This window comes from Oryctolagus cuniculus, chromosome 1 (genome assembly GCF_964237555.1).
Source record: "Oryctolagus cuniculus chromosome 1, mOryCun1.1, whole genome shotgun sequence".
NCBI lineage: Eukaryota > Metazoa > Chordata > Mammalia > Lagomorpha > Leporidae > Oryctolagus > Oryctolagus cuniculus.
In genome coordinates this window covers 9,287,479-9,309,284 of record NC_091432.1, presented here as the reverse complement: position 1 = coordinate 9,309,284, position 21,806 = coordinate 9,287,479, and the positions used below count along the sequence as shown (strand labels likewise).

At 41.6% G+C, this 21,806-nt stretch overlaps 1 protein-coding gene across 1 annotated transcript; it reads right to left on the bottom strand.

Annotated features, from left to right (window-relative positions):
• Positions 1–3,464: 3,464 nt before the first annotated feature.
• LOC100008792 (lipophilin AL) lies at positions 3,465–7,184 on the bottom strand. The gene is given in 3 exon segments (NM_001082092.1): positions 3,465–3,600; positions 5,229–5,416; positions 7,101–7,184. Coding segments are annotated over 3 exon segments (273 nt in total). The 5' UTR covers positions 7,156–7,184; the 3' UTR covers positions 3,465–3,570.
• Between the last annotated feature and the right edge of the window lie 14,622 nt (positions 7,185–21,806).

The window sequence follows — 21,806 nt, the reverse complement described above, 5'->3', positions numbered from 1 at the left end:
ACACTGAACGTAGAATGCCAAAAGCGAAGAAACTCTCAATTTACAGAACCGTGAAGACGTGTTAAAGTGTCAGCACCGCTCTGTCATGCTCGGAGCGAGATGTTCGGTGTGTGCTGTCTCCTCTCAGCCTCCCCTGTGGTTGGGACACAGAGTGCGCAGTGCTCCATGACCTGGCACAGCCTCCCCTGTGCTTGGGACACAGAGTGTGCAGTGCTCCGTGACCTGGCACAGCCTCCCCTGTGCTTGGGACACAGAGTGCGCAGTGCTCCGTGACCTGGCACAGCCTCCCCTGTGCTTGGGACACAGAGTGCGCAGTGCTCCGTGACCTGGCACAGCCTCCCCTGTGGTTGGGACACAGAGTGTGCAGTGCTCCGTGACCTGGCACAGCCTCCCCTGTGCTTGGGACACAGAGTGCGCAGTGCTCCGTGACCTGGCACAGCCTCCCCTGTGCTTGGGACACAGAGTGTGCAGTGCTCCGTGACCTGGCACAGCCTCCCCTGTGCTTGGGACACAGAGTGTGCAGTGCTCCGTGACCTGGCACAGCCTCCCCTGTGGTTGGGACACAGAGTGTGCAGTGCTCCGTGACCTGGCACAGCCTCCCCTGTGCTTGGGACACAGAGTGTGCAGTGCTCCGTGACCTGGCACAGCCTCCCCTGTGGTTGGGACACAGAGTGTGCAGTGCTCCGTGACCTGGCACAGCCTCCCCTGTGGTTGGGACACAGAGTGTGCAGTGCTCCGTGACCTGGCACAGCCTCCCCTGTGCTTGGGACACAGAGTGTGCAGTGCTCCGTGACCTGGCACAGCCTCCCCTGTGCTTGGGACACCAGAGAGCTGCAGAAGCTCCTGCCTCAGCAGTCCAGCCGTTCTCAGAGCAGAACCACTCTCCTGTGTGCCTGTGGCGTGCTGTCCCATTTCATAAGGAGGCCTTCTGGCAAGTGTAATCTAAGATCCTGGGCAGTAGTAATGTGCGTGCCTGTTACGTGTCATCTCCTTTCACTCTGGGATAAGTTCAAGGACATAGTTGTGGGCTCTGATGGCAAACATGGGAATACAGTGTGCAGCTTTTTGTTATCTATTGATTTCACCAGGACAGTATTCTGATTATAGCACAAAATAGAACATAATTTATATAACAGGTTTTCTGTTTGAAGATGATCTGGTTGAAGATGTGTTCAGATTATTGTTCCTGTGAAGAAAGCAGTAATAAAGAGTTTAGCTACAATAATTCTCAAATATGCTGAAGTTTTTTGACACACTAAATAATGCAAAATGTTAACGTTAAAGAAATGTATTCATTCCCAAATGAATAAATACATATACTCACAAAAAATGTGCCTTTTCCACAAAAAAAAAAAACCAAAGTGAATTAATTCAGCACATGACTCTGCTTCCTTACTACATAATCTTGAGCATACAGGCCATGGGTGGCATTGGTGATGGCTTAAGTAGTTGGGTTCCTACTGCATGCACAGTACTAGATTGGGTTCCTTTTTCACAGATGTCCCCAGCGTCGATAATGGGCATTTGGGGAGTAAGTTGGAAATCAATCAGCTTCTCTCTATCTTACTCTCCCTCTCTTCTTGTCTCTCTCTTTCCCTCTCTCTATCTGTAATTCCCTGTCCTTCAAATAAATACATGTCTTTATAAAAAGAAAACATAAATACTTTTAGAAAGGAATGCTCACTTGCCCCAAATGGTAGAGTTAGAAACATACCAGGGGACTCCAATTCAATCCCATCAAGGTATCATGTACCAATGCCATCTCACTAGTCCAAGTGATCAATTTCAGTTCACAATTGATCATAATGAAAGGACTAAGAGTCAAAGGGAGCACATAAACAAGTCTAGTACCTGCTAATACTAACCGATAGAATAAATAAAGGGGAGAGGGATCCAACATGGGGAGCGAGATACTCAGCAGACTCATAGAATGGCAGATATCCTAAACAGCACTCTGGCCTCAGAATCAGCCCTAAAGGCATTCCGATCTGGCTGAAAAGCCCATGAGAGTATTTCAAGCATGGAAAGCCAAGACACTCTGGCAAAAAAAAGACCTAAATGAAAGATCTCTGTGAGTGAGAACCCAGTGGAAAGAACAGGTCTTCAAAGAAGGAGGTACCTTTCTCTGAAGGGAGGAGAGAACCTCCACTTTGACTATGACCTTGTCTAAACAAGATAAGAGTCGGAGAACTCAAAAGCCTTCCATAGCCTTGGAAACTCATGACTGGAGCATGGGGAGATTACTGAGGCCATAAGCAAGAGTGTCAAATTGTAAAGTCAACAACAGGAGTCACTGTGCACTTACTCCTCACGTAGGATCTCTGTCCTTAATGTGCTGTACATTGAGACTTAATGCTATAACTAGTACTCAAACAGTATATTTCACTTTGTGTTTCTATGGGGGTGCAAACTGTGGAAATCTTTACTTAATGTATACTAAACTGATCTTCTGTAAAAAAAAAAAGAAATTAAAAAAAAGAAAGGAATGCTCACTATATAAGGATCTTACTACTAGTGTGCAAGATCTTACTATTCATTCATTATTATCCTTGAAAATAGATGTTATTCATAAGTCTTCTTACTTGAAACTCTTAGGAACATATGGCATCTGGTCATTCTGGCTAATTACAGAGAGAATCCCATTTGCAATTTGGAGATCTTCTTCTCACAAAGTATTGGTAGTTTATTACAACTGCCAGAGGAAACCAAGCCAGAACCTGATGATGATTTCACAGTTCTCTAAGTCAGATGACTTGTTGTCTAGGGGTCCATTAGCCTGGAGGGACTTGTGGAAGGAACAGCAGGAAAGGGACACTCAGTTTTCAAACCTTTCTTAAGACACGATTTAGTGAGTTCTTAAAGAGAATTGTCTAGGTGTCATGTAACTCCTTTTGATGGAGATTGTGAAAGATGTTTAAGAGGAAGTGTTAATGTTAGGGTTTTGGTTAGCTGGTCAACACTGATGAGCTCTCTGAGTGCTTGGAATCAGGATTCGGGTGGGGGTTTACACCTGAAGATACATATCAAATTGTGAGAATTGGCAATGAATGAATACTGGGCATGGCATAGGTTCAAATACTATTGTAGAAGTGACCCTATGCAGGATGACTCTGTAGATGACCAGGACATCACATCAGGACTTCTGCAGAATGTGAACCATGAGACTGGACAGTCTTTGAGGCTTCAGTGTCTCTGAATAAAAGATCAACAATGTTGTTGGAGTTACTTTTTACTCTTTTGCATCACTCTGATTCATGGTCATGGGAATGGGAAATCTGGGAAGTAAGACAGAACAGTTGCTGGTCCCTTGTGTCTTTATTGATGCCTGAACCTCAGGATGCAATTGTGACAAGATGTTGGCTCTCTGCAATTGATCATTGCTAATCCTCAAAGGAAAATCTGAGATTTAAAGATCCCCATTTCAAGACCCTGCCTGTAAGTAATAAGTAGACACATAGAGAAGTGCAGGGAAAGTAATTTATTAAGCAAGACGTTGAAACCCTTACAGTTTACACTCGATTAGGCTATCCAGTAGAGACGATGAAACCACAGTCAAATGATGTCCAGATTTCACAAGGCACATTCTTTCACTATTTTGGTCTAAAAATGAAAAGAAAGGAAGAAGAGAGAGAGAAAAACTGAGTTTATTCATTCTGCTCCTAGAGACAACAGGTCACCACAATCCAGGAGTCACTGAAATTTTGCTTTCAAAAAACATTACGTAAAAATAGAAAGCAAAAAAAAGCAGAGTGTATGAGAAATTATGGCATAAACCGATGAAATTTTCACAAACAAGACACATTAGGTGACAACCTTTCCAAAGTAGGTAAAATATACGGGGACCTCCAAAAGGTCCTACCCAACAAATTTAAAAATCTGTCTATTAGGATATAAAAAATTTGAATCCGTACCTAGGATTTTTGCGATAGTCTTTTTTTATTTTTATTATTTATTTTTAACTTTTATTTAATGAATATAAATTTCCGAAGTACAGCTTATGGATTACAATGGCTTCCCCCCCATAACGTCCCTCCCACCCGCAACCCTCCCCTTTCCCACTCCCTCTCCCCTTCCATTCACATCAAGATTCATTTCCGATTCTCTTTATATACAGAAGATCAGTTTAGCATATATTAAGTAAAGATTTCAACAGTTTGCTCCCACACAGAAACATAAAGTGAAAAATACTGTTTGAGTACTAGTTATAGCACTAAATCTCAATGTACAGCACACTAAGGACAGAGATCCTACATGAGGAGTAAGTGCACAGTGACTCCTGTTGTTGACTTAACAAATTGGCACTCTTGTTTATGGCATCAGTAATCACCCTAGGCTCTTGTCATGAGCTGCCAAGGCTATGGAAGCCCCCTGAGTTCACCGACTCTGATCATATTTAGACAAGGCCATGGTGGATGAGATCCTGCATTCTGGTTAGAGGACCCAAGTGTATAGGTCAAGTTTATATGGAAGGGGTAGCATTAAGAACAAGACAAGGAGCCAGCAGTGCCAGCATCCCATATGGGTGTGGATTCAAGTCTCCATGGGAATTTTGCTTCAGGACTCATGAATCTCTCAGCACTAAGCTACAACATTCATGGGCATTTGCACCTGAACTGACTATCTAAAAGCAGGATCAGGCAGGATAAGAGACATCTCTACCATCAGATTTTCTAATAAAGAGATATATTGGAAACTGCAGGAGACAAAGCAGCAATGCACACATCCACATAAAGGGAGTTAGGGGGAGGAGTGGGCTCCTGGATATTCAGGAGCTGGGAGAGAATCCCAGACCACCACAATATGCTTGAACAGAGAATAGGTCCAGTCTCCCCCTTTCAGTCTGGCTCACTGTCCAACACACCCAGTACCCTCACGCAAGACTCCAAAGTCACTAAATGCACTGGGATGGTGGGGTTCATCCTCAGAACAGCTCAAAAGCAGAGAGGAATGAGAGCTTGAGCTTTCAACATCCTTTATTGGATCTCAGGATGTCTTCCTGATCAGTACAACAAAGGATGATGGTATATGAGGAGCGGCATGCAGGACCCCAGGATGCCATGTGTAGCTGAGTTTAATTTAGCAGGTGTTCTGGTATCATCAACCCAATGCTGAGGACATAAGCAAGGCAGGTGTTCTGCCCCCTGGGCACCCCATAGAACAGCTAGTAGACCTCATGCCTTGTGTTGTGACCAAACAGGACCTATATGCATAAAGAAGAAGGAAATTACCAGCACTGCTGCAATTAGCGCTCTTTTTCCTTTGTCAATCTCATCCGTGCATTCCTTCACTTGCAATTTCGCCTCAACAGCTTCTGGAGGTGCATCGTATTTTGCTAGTTTTTGTCGATAAACAGGTTTCGGATCAAATAAGAAGCCTACGCTATCAAGAACAAAGGCTGGACAGGCTGCTGCATCAGCTGGAGAACAAGAATGGAAATACAGTTTACATGTGACAGGTCTTTCCTCTGCCCAGGGCTCTCTGATATTAGACAAAACAAGATCCCCAGAGTTCCTTCTTTGCAACCTGTAATTATCCTAATAACAATGGAAAACCCTTGATGTTGTGATTACCTCAAAATTGCATACCGAGTAACAGAAGTAAGACCAGAAAAGCAGTTTTTTCCACACTAATTCAGTTTTTGGTTTTTTTCTAATATGCATCCACTATTTTCCAGGGCTTCTCACGTTTGCTGAAATACCCTTTAAGAATTTGAGAAAGCTCACGTGTGTCTGCACATTGAGTGACAGCTTAGCAGACATGGATTCTGGAGATGAAAAATTTTAGGATGATCCAATTTGGAAGACAAGGGAGGTGTCAGATTCTTATCATAGATGGAGCAATGAGAGAAAATCGGGAGGAAAGTGTGTGAAAGAACTACCATGTGAGGTGGGGATATTCTGAAACTAAACAGGAGGAACTCAGATTGTGCCATTAGATGTAGATGAACTAAAAATTAAACTTCAAAGAGATAGAATCATTCTTCCCACGCATCTGAAGCTTCTGCAGTAAACAGTGATTTGTCTTCTGTTTTACAGAATGTTGAAAATCCTTCACAAGAATGAATGGAGGGGACTCTATCTCATTCTTGCCCTACCAGAAATTGTGGGCAGATCTGGAAGAACTTTTTGTGCAGAACTTAACTTCTCTCTCCTTCGAGATTTTGTGCTCACTTTGCAAACATAATAACCTTGACTGTTGAATGTATTCCAGATCACATCAAACATTAGGTGGAACATGGAAAGAAAATAACCAAAGAGAAAATGCAGGAGCCAGGAGTAGATTCAGAAAGTGAGAGGATAAAGTGTGTTTCAGAGAAACTGGGATCATTAACAGCGTGTGAAGACATGCACCGTTTTGGATGGTTGAGAGCGTGATCAGAATTAACTCTACGGAAAGAAAAGTCATAGTGCTAACCTGTACAGTAAATCTACCATGGGTTGAGCACTCTTAGGAAATCTGGAATTCTCATAAATTGTTCCTTTTTTTTCAACCCATTGGAACTACCTTACTCAATAGATTTGGACACAACTGTCTCTTCTCAGACTGGGCACTCTACACAATTCCTTACAACTATAACACATAATGATTTATGAGAGAGAATCTGAGGGCTCTGTTAGATTTCTGTATGTGTAGGAGGAGAAAAATACCTGATCATTGCAAATATTATCTTCATGTCTATAATGGGACTCATGACATCTTTAATCTCACTGCATTCTTACTCATGCTGCGAGCTAGAAACAGAAAGAATAAGAGGAGACTGGAACACGGTAAACATTTGGCTCAAGGTCAAAAGGCTTAAAAGTGGCAGAGCTCAGACTTACACTGAGACCTCCCACCATACTCTGCTGCTGTCAAAACTCACACACCAGCCATGGAGTCATGCTCCCATCACTCTTCCTGAATTTTCCTGTAATGGTGTTCATGTCAATTTTCTGGATATGGGAAAGTTTACTGTGAACCTTGAGATGTTGGGGGCTATTTCACTAAACTGAGGAGAGACTTTGGAACTGTGATCTGTTCCAGATCGTATTCCCACATCAAATAACATCACTTGCTGTGAAGAGAAGGCTTTTACCATACTCACTACAAATGATACTCACCCTCATAGCAGCCAAGGGCCAGAGCGACCAGCAGGAGAGGCACCAGCAGCTTCATTGCTTTGAGCTCTCAGCTTTAGAGAACTGTGAAGGATGGTTCTTCCTGCAGGGAATGTGGAGAAGCAGGAGCCCAGGGCTATTTGTACCTCGTGAGCCTTCTGTGTTCTGCCCACAGAGGCCTGTGGGAGGTCACAAGACCTGGCTTCCAGCCATTCTTCCTCAGGCAGGATAGATGATTTTCGTCAGTGTGAATCTGCACACCTCCCTTAGTGTACACAAGATGATAGCCTGAGGGAACACTCTGCTCAGTCCTCCAGAAGTGTATTCAAGTGCCAACGAAATGCTAAGTTTGGAATAGTTTGCTTTTAGGATTATGATTTTTGCACCTTTCTTTTATCTGTCCATGCAGAGGCCCCCGTGTTCTCTGAGAACAGTAAGTGATGGGCAGAGACTACAGGAAACTGCATGTTTGTCTCTTGGTTCAGAAAGAACAGACATCCAGAAGACCCCATGTTGTCCCCCAACTTCTCATTGTGTGACAGCTGATCTGGTATGTTTCACTTGCATGCTGATGCACAGTGAACAAGAATATTCTTTTCCCTGTCTCTCTTTCCATCACCACTTTATCCACTCAATTCCCATACAACATGGCTTAAATATCTCACTTACAGAGACTTGCATGGTGAAAATAATTTCCTCCCTGTTTTCACCAGCCTCAGTCCTGTCTCGGGTACGTTCAAGGCAGGTGCTGTTGACACATTGCATGGATTCACATTTTCATTCCAGGAAGAGAAAATCTGATGAGTGATATCAGCCAGTAGACACGGTGAGAAATTGTGAGGGCTCCAACGTCTCACAAACATGGGTAGAGATAATTCACAGTCTAATATCACTTATGAAGAACATGAAGAACTAAAAGCTATATAAAAGGCATGTGAGTAATAGGAGTTATTAACTTAGACTCAGCAAAATAGTTTCTGACCGCTCTTGCACAGTTTGCCCCATACCTCTTGCTGTAACGCAGATCAGGAAACACTTCCTGCTCCGAGCTTCACTCAGGCAAGGGAAGATGCCAGGTCTCATATCCACTGTGCCAACATAGCCTAGATAATAGCACAGTAGCCTAGCTGCTCTCTTGATACTCCTGGAGCTATGGTGTATCTGAAATAGTCTAGTCACCTAGAGGAGAATGGAGGTAGTGACTTTGGGTGGTAGACAGCACTGATCTTTGATTGTGCTTAAAGCAGCATGAGCTTAAAAATCTGAGCTCATATTCTCTTAGAGAAATAAATAATTGATCCCTATATCTAGCTTCTTTCAGATACTTAAAGAAGATAACTGAAAATTAGACATGCGGCCAATTGTATCACATCTTGAAAAGAGTATGTTGGAGACATCAGAAAGATAAGAGGTTGCTATTATAATTGAGTAGGAGGGGGGCTGGCTCTGTGGCACAGCAAGTTGAAGTCCTGGCCTGAAGCGCCGGCATGCATATGGGCACCGGTTCTAGTCCCAGCTGCTCTTCTTCTGATCCAGATCTCTGCAATGGCCTGAGATAGCAGTGGAAAATCAGCCAGGTTCTTAGGAAGGAAGAGGTCAAACTATCCCTCTTTTCAGATGATATGATTCTTTATTTAGAGGATCCACAGAACTCTACTAAGAGACTACTGGAACTCATAGAAGAGTTTTGCAAAGAAACAGGATATAAAATCAATACACAAAAATCAACAGCCTTTCTATACACAGGCAATGCCATGGCTAAGGAAGAACTTCTAAGATCAATCCCATTCACAATAGCTACAAAAACAATCAAATACCTTAGAATAAACTTAACTAAGGACGTTTAAGATCTCTACGATGAGAATTACAAAATCTTAAAGAAAGAAATAGAAGAGGATACCAAGAAATGGAAAAATCTTCCATGCTCATGGATTGGAAGAATCAACACCATCAAAATGTCCATTCTCCCAAAAGCAATTTATACATTCAATGCGATAACAATCAAAATACCAAAGACATTCTTCTTAGATCTAGAGAAAATGATGCAGAAATTCATATGGAGACACAGGAGACCTCAAATAGCTAAAGCAATCTTGTACAACAAAATCAAAGCCGAAGGCATCACAATACAGATTTCAGGACATACTATAGGGCAGTTGTAATCAAAACAGCATGGTACTAGCACAGAAACAGATGGATAGACCAATGGAACAGAATTGAAACACCAGAAATCAACCAAAACATCTACAGCCAACTTGTATTTGATCAAGGATCTAAATCCAATTCCTGGAGCAAGGACATTCTATTCAATAAATGGTGCTGGGAAAACTGGATTTCCACGTGCAGAAGCATGAAGCAAGACCCATACATTTCATCTTACACAAAAATCCACTCAACATGGATTAAAGACCTAAATCTATGACCAGACACCATCAAATTATTAGAGAACATTGGACAAACCCTGCAAGATATCGGCACCAGCAAAGACTTCTTAAAAAGACTACGGAAGCACAGGCAGTCAAAGCCAAAATTAACCATTGGAATTGCATTATATTGAGAAGAATCTGTACTGAAAAAGAAACAGTCAGGAAAGTGAAGAGGCAACTGACAGAATGGGAAAAAATATTTGCAAACTATGCAACAGATAAAGGGTTGATAACCAGAATCTACAAAAACATCAAGAAAGTCCACAACAACAAAACAAACAACCCACTTCAGAGATGGGCCAAGGACCTCAATAGACATTTTTCAAAAGAGGAAATCCAAATGACCAGCAGACACATGAAAAAATGTTCAGGATCACTAGCAATCAGGGAAATGCAAATCAAAACCACAATGAGGTTTCACCTCACCGGGGTCAGAATGGCTCACATACAGAAATCTACCAACAACGGATGCTGGAGAGGATGTGGGGAAAAAGTGACACTAACCCACTGTTGGAGGGAATGCAAACTGGTAAAGCCACTATGGAAGTCAGTCTGGAGATTCCTCAGAAACCTGAATAGAACCCTACCGTACAACCCAGCCATCGCACTCCTTGGAATTTACCCAAAGGAAATGAAATTGGCAAACAAACAAGCTGTCTGCACCTCAATGTTTATTGCAGTTCAATTCACAATAGCTAAGACCTGGAATCTACCTAAATGCCCATCAACAGTAGACTGGATAAAGAAATTATGGGACATGTACTCTATAGAATACTATACAGCAGTAAAAAAAAAATGATATCCAGTCATTTGCAACAAAATGGAGGAATCTGGAAAACATCATGCTGAGTGAATTAAGCCAGTCCCAGAGGGACAAATATCATATGTTCTCCCTGATTGGTGACAAGTAACTGAGCACCTAAAAAGAAAACTGTTGAAGTGAAATGGACACTATGAGAAACAATGACTTGATCAGCCCTTGTCCTGACTGTCGAGGAATACATTACTAACTAACCCTTTTAGTATTTTTTTTTTTGGTCTACTAAAAACTATTGGTTGAACTCTGTAATTAACACACAATTATTCTTAGGTGTTTAAATTTAACTGAAAAGTGATCCCTGTTAAATATAAGAGTGGGAATAAGAGAGAGAGGAGATATACAGTTCTGTACATGCTCACTCGGACTTACCCCTAATGGTAGAGCTAGAATCATGCCAGGGAATCCAATTCAATCCCATCAAGGTGGCATGTACCAATGCCATCTCATTAGGCAAAGTGATAAGTTTCAGTTCATAACTGATCATTATGATAGGATTAAGAGTCAAAGGGGGGCTGGTGCCGCGGCTCACTAGGCTAATCCTCCACCTTGCTGCACCGGCACACCGAGTTTTAGTCATGGTCGGTACACCAGATTCTGTTCCGGTTGCCCCTCTTCCAGGCCAGCTCTCTGCTGTGGCCAGGGAGTGCAGTGGAGGATGGCCCAAGTGCTTGGGCCCTGCACCCCATGGGAGACCAGGATAAGTACCTGGCTCCTGCCATCGGATCAGCGCGGTGCTCTGGCCACAGCATGCCAGCCGTGGCAGCCATTGGAGGGTGAACCAACGGCAAAGGAAGACCTTTATCTCTGTCTCTCTCTCTCACTGTCCACTCTGCCTGTCAAAAAAAATTTAAAAAAGAAAAGAACAAAAAAGAAAATGAATCTTGATGTGAATGGGATGGTAGAGGGAGTAGGAGATGGGTGGGTTGCGAGTGAGAGGGAAGTTATGTGGGGAAAAGCCACTGTAATCCAAAAGCTGTACTTTGGAAAGTTATATTAAATAAAAGTTAAAAAAAGAAACTGGAAAGAAAAAAAATAGAAAGTAACTAAAATTGTAATTTGCAGTGTTATTTTAAAAATGTCTTCTACTAGTCTATTTTTCTTTCAAATAGAACTAGAATCTGATCCTCTGTTAAAGCAGTGAGGTTTTTGCAATGCATATATGTTATTAAATGTTTTGTAGTCTTAAAATTTTGATTAAAACTGCAGCTTCTCCTTCTCAATAGTTTTGTTTAATTGGTGACCAGCTTGACTAACCTGTTTTCTCTTCCCTAGTTCTGACCCTGCTAAAATTGTTCCAAGTTATGGGATGATTCCATGTGCTAACTAATTTGAGATTTATTTGTGATTCTTGGGATTTCCAAAGAGTCACAGTTTTTGTGTTCTGTAGAATAGTCTATTGTGTTCTCTTAAAGGCTCTCTCCTGGAAAAGTGTGGCTCCTCTACATAGCTTTTCTACTGTACCATAAGAACTAAAGAACAATATGTTCACAACTGAAGAAGCCACAGAGCTAGCATGATCATCTGGTCATGGGAAGAAACAAAATTACCAACTTCATGGAGTAGATCCAAATAGAAAATCAACAGTCACAAGTGCCTCAGATTAAGCTCATAACTAAACATTGCATGGAAATAACCAATTGAGTAAAGTTCACATTTTGGAGCACTAACCAAGGAAAATCAGTCAGCTGCTGACACCTGAACCTGTTTTAACTTCGGAATACACCTCCTGGTTCCAGCTCATTAGATACAATTAGGTTATATCAACACATGGGAAAGGTCAATTCAAGGCTCTGGTTAACCCAGTCTCCAAACATTTCGTTTCCTCACATCCTTCCTCAAAATTCCTCATCCAGGAAAGTACAACAGTTGTGTTAATGCCAAACATGTCACTGACATTTAGTTTTCTATTTGGGTTTGAATTGACCTTTACTAAAGATTCAAACTGACACTCTTGTTTATGGCATCAGTAATCACCCTAGGCTCTTGTCATGAGTTGCCAAGGCTATGGAAGCCTTTTGAGTTCACCAACTCTGATCATATTTAGACAAAGTCGTAGTCAAAGTGTAAGTTCTCTCCTCCCTTCAGAGAAAGGTACCTCCTTCTTTGATGACCTGTTCTTTTCACTGGGATCTCATTTGCGGAGATCTTTCATGTAGGGTTTTTTTGGTTTTTGGTTTTTGTTTTTGTTTTTGTTTTGCCAGAGTGTTTTGGCTTTCCATGCCTGAAATACTCTAATGGGCTTTTCAGCCATGTCCGCGTGCCTTAAGGGCTGATTCTGAGGTCAGAGTGTTGTTTAGGACATCTGCCATTCTATGGGTCTGCTGCTGGGTGCAAACTGTTGAAATCTTCACTTAATATATGCTAAACTGATCTTCTGTATATAAAGAGAATTGAAAATAAATCTTGATGTGAATGGAAGGGGGAAGGGAGAGGGAAAGGGGAGGGTTGCGGGTGGGAGGGAAGTTATGGGGGGGGGGCATTGTAATCCATAAGCTGTACTTTGGAAATTTATATTCATTAAATAAAAGTTTAAAAAAGATTCAAATTAATGATCTCTTCTTTCTGAATAGACATTGAAATAAAACAAGTAAAATAATCAGTGGGCTGTAGGCAAGCAAAGGCTCAGAGGATGGAGCTCTCAGGATCCTAGGAAAGAAAGAAGAGAGCTTCATATGGATATCCACAGTACCTGGAGACACAGATGGGATGCAAGAGCACAAGACATCAGAGGTTATTTATGTGACCTTAGGAATGAATGAAGCATTTCAACCCAGAGTTCCTGAAGCAGAGCAGTGCATGAGGGGGTTCATGGGGTGGAAAGGTCTCTAGCAGAAAACTCTGGGTCTTGTGCAGAAATCTACCCAGAGATCACACAGTGTCATCAAAGCCACAGTGATAATCTGAATCCTAACAAAAGATTCCCAATGGACAATTTAATGAGATAAATAGGATTGAGGGCTATATCTGGAGCCAGAACACCTGGGTCACACTCTGGTTGAATCCCTACTAACTGTGTCCTGGGAAAGTTTCGTTTTTTCTTTGTATTCTATTTCCTTTAGCTGAGATAAAGTGATAGGACCCCTGTTAGACAAGTGATTACACATTCAATTTGTTCAGGACAGCTCTGGTCTCTAAATACAGTAATCGTGTTGAATTAATTCCACTTTCATCTTCTAAAAGCACAATTGTACAGTAAATCCCAAGATCGCAATGAAGATTACAGATGTTATAATAGTTTATGGTATGTAGTGGCTGATAGCTAATTTTTACCTTTCACCGTTTTTTGAGAAGTGTAATTAAAATTGCTCAGACATTATGTTTTTTTTTTATTTTTTAATGTTTTTATTTTTTGACAGGCAGAGTGGACAGTGAGAGAGAGACAGAGACAGAGAGAAAGGTCTTCCTTTTCCGTTGGTTCACCCTCCAATGGCCACTGTGGCCGGTGCACTGTGGCCGGCGCACTGTGCTGATCCAAAGCCAGGAGCCAGGTGCTTCCTCCTGGTCTCCCATGCGGGTGCAGGGCCCAAGCACTTGGGCCAACCTCCACTGCACTCCCGGGCCACAGCAGAGAGCTGGACTGGAAGAGGGTCAACTTGGACAGAATCCGGCACCCCGACCGGGACTAGAACCCGGTGTGCCGGGGCCGCAAGCAGAGGTTAGCCTATTGAGCTGGGGCGCCGGCCAGACATTGTTTTAATGTTCTCCTAACCAAAATTTAAAGTACGTGCACTGGAAGGTGGCAGAATAAAGAAGGATCTTATTGATAGTCCAGGAGAAGACAGATTAATAAAAGTGAAGATAGTGTAGTCTCAGGGAAGAACTAGAGAAAAAAAATGGTTGAGGAAAAACTTCCATAATTAGAGGGACACAGTGGATCTACATGGAGGGCACGGGCACCCATGGCTCGGGACCCCAGGTGCTGAGAACCTCTGGCCAGCACTGAAAGAGAAGTGAGACGAAACCACAGTAGCCCAAATACACTGACAGAAAAGTGGCAGGAAGAGCCTAAAGAAATTATGGGACAAGTACTCTATAGAATACTATACAGCAGTCAAAAACAATGAAATCCGGACATTTGCAACAAGATGGAGGAATCTGGAAAACATTATGCTGAGTGAATTAAGCCAGTCCCAAAGGGACAAATACCATATGTTCTCCCTGATGGGCGACAACTAACTGAGCAGCAAAGGGGAAACTTGTTGAAGTGAAATGGACACTATGAGAAACAGTGACTTGATCAGCTCTTGTCCTGACTGTTGATGTACAATGTAATACTTTATCCATTTTAGTATTTTCTCTTTGTTTTGTTCTAGTACTATTGGTTGAACTCTGTAATTAACACACAATTATTCTTAGGTGTTTAAATTTTAACTGAAAAATGGTCCCTGTTAAATATAAGAGTGGGAATAAGAGACAGAGGAGATGTACAATTTGGGACATGCTCAATCGGACTTGCCCCAAATGGTGGAGTTAGAATCATGCCAGGGGATCCCAATACAATCCTATCAAGGTGGCATGTACCAATGCCATCTGACTAGTCCAAGTGATCAATTTCAGTTCACAATTCATCACACTGATAGGTCTAAGAGTCAAAGGGATCACACAAACAAGTCTAGTGTCTGCTAGTGCTGGCTGATAGAATCAAAAAGGGAGAGAGTGGTCCATCATGGGAAGCGGGATGCACAGTAGACTCGTGGAATGGCGGATGTCCTAAATAGCATTCTAGCCTCAGAATCAGCCCTTAAGGCATTCGAATATGGATGAAGAGCCCATGAGAGTATTTTAAGCATGGAAAGCCAAGACACCCTGGAAAAAAAAAAGGGAGACCTAAATGGAAGATCTCTGCGAGTGAGATCCCAGTGGAAAGAATGGGCCATCAAAGAAGGCGGTTCCTTTCTCTGAAGGGAGGAGAGAACTTCCACTTTGACTATGACCCTGTCGGAATAAGATCGAAGTCAGCAAACTCAAAAGGCTTCCATAGCCTTGGCAACTCATGACTAGAGCCTAGGGAGATTACTGATGCCATGGAAAGAGTGTCAAATTGTTGGGTCAACAATAGGAGTCACTGTGTACTTCCTTCTCATGTGGGATCTGTCCTTCATGTGTTGTCCAATGTGAAGTAATGCTATAACTAGTACTGAAACAGTATTTTACACTTTGTGTTTCTGTGTGGGTGCAAACTGATTAAATCTTTGCTTAATATATACTGAATTGATCTTCTGTATATAAAGATAATTGAAAATGAATCTTGATGTGAATGGGATGGGAATGGGAGAGGGAGCGGGAGATGGGAGGGGTATGAGTGGGAGGGAAATTATGAGGGGGGGGAGCCATTGTAATCCATTAACTGTACTTTGACAATTTATATTTACTAAATAAAAAATTTAAAAAAATAAAATAAAAAAAGAGCAAGCCCAAGGAATGATGTCAGCAAGAAGTGTAGCAGGAAGTTCTGGACACTCATGTCCCACACAAACACACAGTAAGACCAAAAGTTTAGAAGGAAATTTCCTAATGAGAAAATAAGTAATGAGTTGAAACGCATGTGTGTCCCAGGAGAATAAAATGCAGACATTTTAGAGTAAGAGGAAGCAATCGGGACACCTTGCACAGGAAACCCTGAAACCAGTGCATCCCTTAGATCAGGAAAAATCATCCAACTCTAGCTTCACTCACACAAGCGAAGATATCAGGCCTCATGTTCAGTGCTCTGACATTTCCTCTGTGACATCACAGGGCCTGGAAATAAGCTGACCCAAAAAAACAAATATCATGTTTTCTCTGATAAGTAGTAGTTAACATAGAATACAAAAAACGTATAGCAGCAAAACGGCCATCTTTTTATTTGTTGAATTTATCCCTTATTTATACTCCTGTTGAACTGTGGTTTTTATACATTTTACTTGTTGAATGTTATGGTTAGTGGTACATTAAATCTATATTTACAGAGTGTACTGAAATTATGTTTTCTGCAAAAATTAAGGGAACAAAAGATGGGAAAGAAGGAGGAGGGCTGAGAGAGGGAGACAGAGAAGGACAGCATTATGGTTATCTCCTTAGAACTGTATATATGAAATATACAAAATATGTTTTATTCACACTAATAAAATTTAAAAGAAGAAATGAAATGTACTTCAGGTTCCAACAATTTTCTTGGAGATTATGATCAGAGGAGAAAATAAAAAAGACAAGTTGTAGTTTATGGAAGTTTCCAGTCTGGTGGTGACCATAGTGTGGGTTCCTCTGAGCCAAAGGTCTTATGACAATTAAAACAGAGTACAGTAAATGCTGTGATATATGGTTTGCTGCAAGACAAAAGCAAACACATCACCTAGCCTTCCAGTGCTTTCTTCAGAGGTCAAATATTGAAATCCAGACACTTGTTAATGTTTTCCTTACATTTTTCTTAATCACCTAAAAGCTAAAAAAAATTAACACTGAAAGCAAAATTGGAGCAATTTCTACAATTTTCTGCCAAACAGGAGACACTTCAGATTGCTCAGCAGAGGATGATGTTTGGGAAACATTTTCCCACCAGGATTCAGTCAGTAGTTTTCTTTTTCCTTCAAAAATACTGTTCCTTGAAATAATGTAGCCTGTACAGATGTTGTGTGTACTATTTCTTGAGGACACACATATATGAGCTGTTTCTGAGATGAGTTTTCAGAACCTAATAGTTCAGGCTAAGCTATGATACAAGGTGTGATCTTACTGAATTCCTATAGGGCCTTAGAGTGTAAGCTATTAGAATGGTCTGGTGCTGTCTACCATTAACTTTGGAACCTACAAAGTATACCAACTAATTTCTATTAAATGGGGGTCTTTTGTTGGTGTTTTGTGTTGGGTTGCATTGAGCATATTTTTTAAAGATTTATTTATTTATTTATTTAAAAGGCTAATGACAGAATGAAAGAGATAGAGAGAGCAAAAGAAATCTCCTATATAGTGGTTCATGCTTTAAGTGTACCCTACAGTTTGTTCTGGAACAAGCCAAAGCCAGGAGCCGGTAACTGCATCTGGATCTCCACTGTGGGTGGCAGGAGTCCCAGTATATGACCATCATCCACTGCCTCCCACACACATTTGCAATGTTCTATACTGCAGTGAGGAATGCATAAGAATCAAACCAGGCATTCCAACATGGGAAGCAGGCATCCCAAGTGGTGGCTTTCTCAACTGAATTACAACATCTGCTCCTTAAGAACATTTTAAAACTTTCGCACATTTATTTTTGTTTCATTTGAAAGACAGAGACATGAATGGAAGAGACAGAAACAGAGAAAGATCTTCCCTCTGCAGATTCTCTTTCCAAATGCTTATAATAGCCCAGGGTGGGTCAGGCTGAAAACAGGATACTGGATCTGAATCCCATAATCTCATTGTGCAGCAAGAACCCAAGTACCAGGGTCATCACTTCCTGTCTCCCAGGGTGCAAATTAAAATAAAGCTGGAGATAGAAGCACAACCAGTACTTAAACCCAATTATGTGCGCATGGGATGTGATCATCCTAAGCAAAGTCTTAAAAACTGTGCCAACTGCTCACCCAAAGTGGTTTTTTAAAAAGAAAATAATTCAATCATAAGGTGTCCACTGTGGACTGTTTTTTGGAATGTTAGGATATTAAGCAAAAGCCCAAGCACATGGGCCATCTTCCACTGCTTTCCTAGGTCCTAGCAGAGAGCTGGATCAGAAGTGGAACCGGTGCTCATATGGGATGCCAGGGCAACAGGTGGAGACAGCCTTCTACTCCACAGCACTGGCCTCTACAGGGAGACTCTAAATCTGCACTACAGAGACTCCATATATGGTAGAATCAAACAATTCATTCCTCAATCTTGTACCTTGGAGGATGAAAAGAGACATGAAATGGCTGAGATGCCTGTAATACATACACCTGATGTCCTGAGTAATTTGTGATGTGTGGTCTCCCCATGAGGTGTGCTCAACATTTCTGCACAATTATAGGAAACACAGCACAAAGAGATATTTCAACATCTGTGGAAGACAGCTAGGAAACAGCAGAGCCAGAATATGAAGTGCAATGATCTAGATCCAAAAAGTGCTTTCAACTCAGCTTACCTAGTTAGGGTGACTATCAGGCCAATATGTCATCAGTCAGGTCCATTTTGTGGCCTGACTTCATTCTTGAGTTACATAAACTCCATGCTGAATTTTCCGAAAGTCCCACAGTTTTCTGCTTGAGACTGGATCCCTGTGGGCTTCATTCCTTCAGTGTCTCTCTCTCTCTCTCTCTTTTTTTTTTTTTTTTTTTTTTTTTTTTTTTTTTTTGACAAGCAGAGTGGACAGTGAGAGACAGAAAAGTCTTCCTTTGCCATTGGTTCACCCTCCAATGGCCGCCACAGCTGGTGCACTGTGGCCGGCACACCGCGCTGATCCGAAGGCAGGAGCCAGGTGCTTCTCCTGGTCTCCCATGGGGTGCAGGGCCCAAGCACTTGGGCCATCCTCCACTGCACTCCCTGGCCACAGCAGAGAGCTGGCCTGGAAGAGGGGCAACCGGGACAGAATCCGGTGCCCCGACCGGGACTAGAACCCGGTGTGCCAGCGCCGCTAGGTGGAGGATTAGCCTAGTGAGCCACAGCACCGGCCTGTCTCTTTCACTATGCAGTGAAACACCTTGTTCAGTCTCAACTGGATATCAAAGATAGCCTACTCCTCCACCCCTTCTTGTCTCCTGCACCTCCATGTGTTTACTCAAGCAAAGGACCTGATGATTCTCTGGGCAACTGTCTCCTAACATCTCCAGGATGCTGATCTCTGGCCTCTGTAACCTGGTTTAAACTCCTTGAGCACTCAGGCCTTGTATTTGTTGTCTTTGTTTAACATCCAAACAATTAGTACTTAATGCATAATTGTGTAATTGTTTTAAGGAAGATAAATTAACTTTTTCAGGAAGATTATGTTACATCATTCTAAGGCTTATGGAGAGACAGGACCTCATCTAAATATAGCAGTGACAAAGATCCTAAACACTGCAAAGCCAAGCATCTGTTTGACATCCTGGGTCCTGAGACCACCTCATTTAGTTTCCAATTTGAGGATTTGGATGTCAAGGATGAAGGAGGCAGGTGAGCACAGGACATAGCTGAGACTGCACAGGCACAGCCTGAGTCATCTCACATCCTCCTTTTCAGCAGTGACCATTACCATATGATCTAACCCTGGTTTATCTAATATTCTGGAACTATGGCCAGATTAGGAAGCAGAGCTATAATCAGGCACAAAGCACTGGTTAATTCTTCTTGCCTACTTCAGAAAAATCCTAAACTTTAACTACCTTGACCTTACCTGATTTGTGTATTTAAGTGTTGAATCCTCCCATAACCATATGAGAGTCAGTTTGGTTCATTAGATATTTACATCGACTTCCAATGTGGAATTTGTTCTTACATATCAATGCCTACGTTTTCCTGCTGATTCTAGTTCTCCATTGTGAGGACTACTACTCCTTAGGGTATTAGAAGAAGCATAAGGGGAAGTTAATTTGAACCTCTCCTCTGCTAAAGCAAGGGAAAGGAAATGGTCAAATGGGGTTAACAGAGGATAACCACAGCCACATAGGAAGGAAATGCCAGCCAAGTTTAATTAGGGATAAACTTAATTGAGTATAAAGAAGAAAAACAAGCATGGATAACGTGTTAAAAAATAAATGCATGTGAGAGCCAGGGATTTAAGTTCTTTCTTGATCACTCATGAATGAGTTAATATTGGGATTGTTTATTACACAATTATTTACATATTAGTCAGGCAGTACAAGTTGTTCTGTGTAGAGATCACACTTGGTTTTGAAAAATTCAAGAAAGGAGTTGTTTGTATATGTTCATATCTTTACAGCCATCTGTGGATGGCTTCCTTTCATCCCAAGACACTAAACGATTTGGGGAATGAAACGATAGACATTTCCCTTGCCAGGACTTAATGAGGTTCTGCCTGATGCCCAAGTCCTTATGGACTTGACCTGGCTAATTCACCTAAAAGCTCCCTACACTGATCCAAGGGCTGTTCCAAAGGGGTTGTGTTTTTTTTTTTAACTTTCATGTTTTATCAAGACACACTGTTATGATCATTGGTGATTGCTAATTCAAATAATAATCACACATTCCAGAAAAAACTTTTGCAAGCAAACATTTAAAGGGGAAAAAAGAAGGGCCAGTTATCCTTGTGTGCAGATTCAACCTTTTACTTCCAGTAAAAGAATTTTGATTAGGTAGCCAAACTAAACTCAGAAGTGGGATTCTCTTGCATCTTTCAGGGTCATGTGTTTTTGTTACAGATATTTATTGATTAACTGCTATGCAAAGTTTGGTACATAGATAAAACCTTCACTGGTCTATGCAGACTGAGATAGATTCTTTGAGAAAAAATACATTATGCATAACACAGCTGATATTTTACCTTCTCTCAATATGCAAACTTGCATACTTTATGACATTTTAACCTCTTTTACATACATGATATTCTTCTATTAACTTTTTTCAGAACCATATTTCCTGATACTCATGAATTTACCCAAAAGCCTTGAAAATGTTATTTTGAAGACTACATGCACCATTTTGCTTTAAATAGTAAGTTTCTTGTGTGCACCTTTCCCACCATTGTTGGAGCAATATATCTCACATTTCTGATATTTCTCCTATTCTTTAAATATGGTTCCAGGAATGTTGAGAAACAGACTTTGTACATGTCCTTGGAGTTCGGGCTCTTCCAATTTGATATTTTGCAAAATCTACAGGTATGTAGAAGATTTTCCTACAAAAGATAGAAACAATGGAATGGTCTTTCATCTTGGAAGCATCTTGGCTTGCATCAAAATGTTCATAGTTCAAGTCTTTAATGATTTTCCTCAGCAAAGCACCTGCATTGCCTATAACCAAGCCTGGTGCCAGGATTTCATGTCAGTGTTGCTCAGTGTTTAGTCCTTACCTGACCACCTCATCACACTGGAACTAAGATCCTCCATATGTATAAGAAGACTGAAAAAGACTTTCTTCTCTGGGTTCTGTGTATGAAAATATAACAGGGAGGAGGTACATTGTGGCTTAGTGGGTAAGGCTGACATTTGAGCCATAAGTACCCACGTTGTAGTAGTGGATCACATACTGATGAGTTTGCTTCAAATCTAGCATCCTGCTAGTGTATCTGGGAAGGCAATGCAGAATGTCTCAGTACTTAGCACCCTGGCTCCTATATAGGAGCTCTGGTGCAACCCCAGTTGTTGTCACATTTGAAGAGTTCACCAGCAGATTGAATTTCTCTCTCTCTCTCTCTCTCTCTCTCCCCCTCTCCCTCTCCCTCTCTCTTTCAAATAAATAAATAAATTTCTGAGTTGAGATTGAGTGGAGAAAAGTGAGAATCCTTCACTGAGTACACCGTGATTAAAAAACCCTGGCCTCGGCCGGCACCGCAGCTCACTAGGCTAATCCTCCGCCTAGGGGCACCGGCAC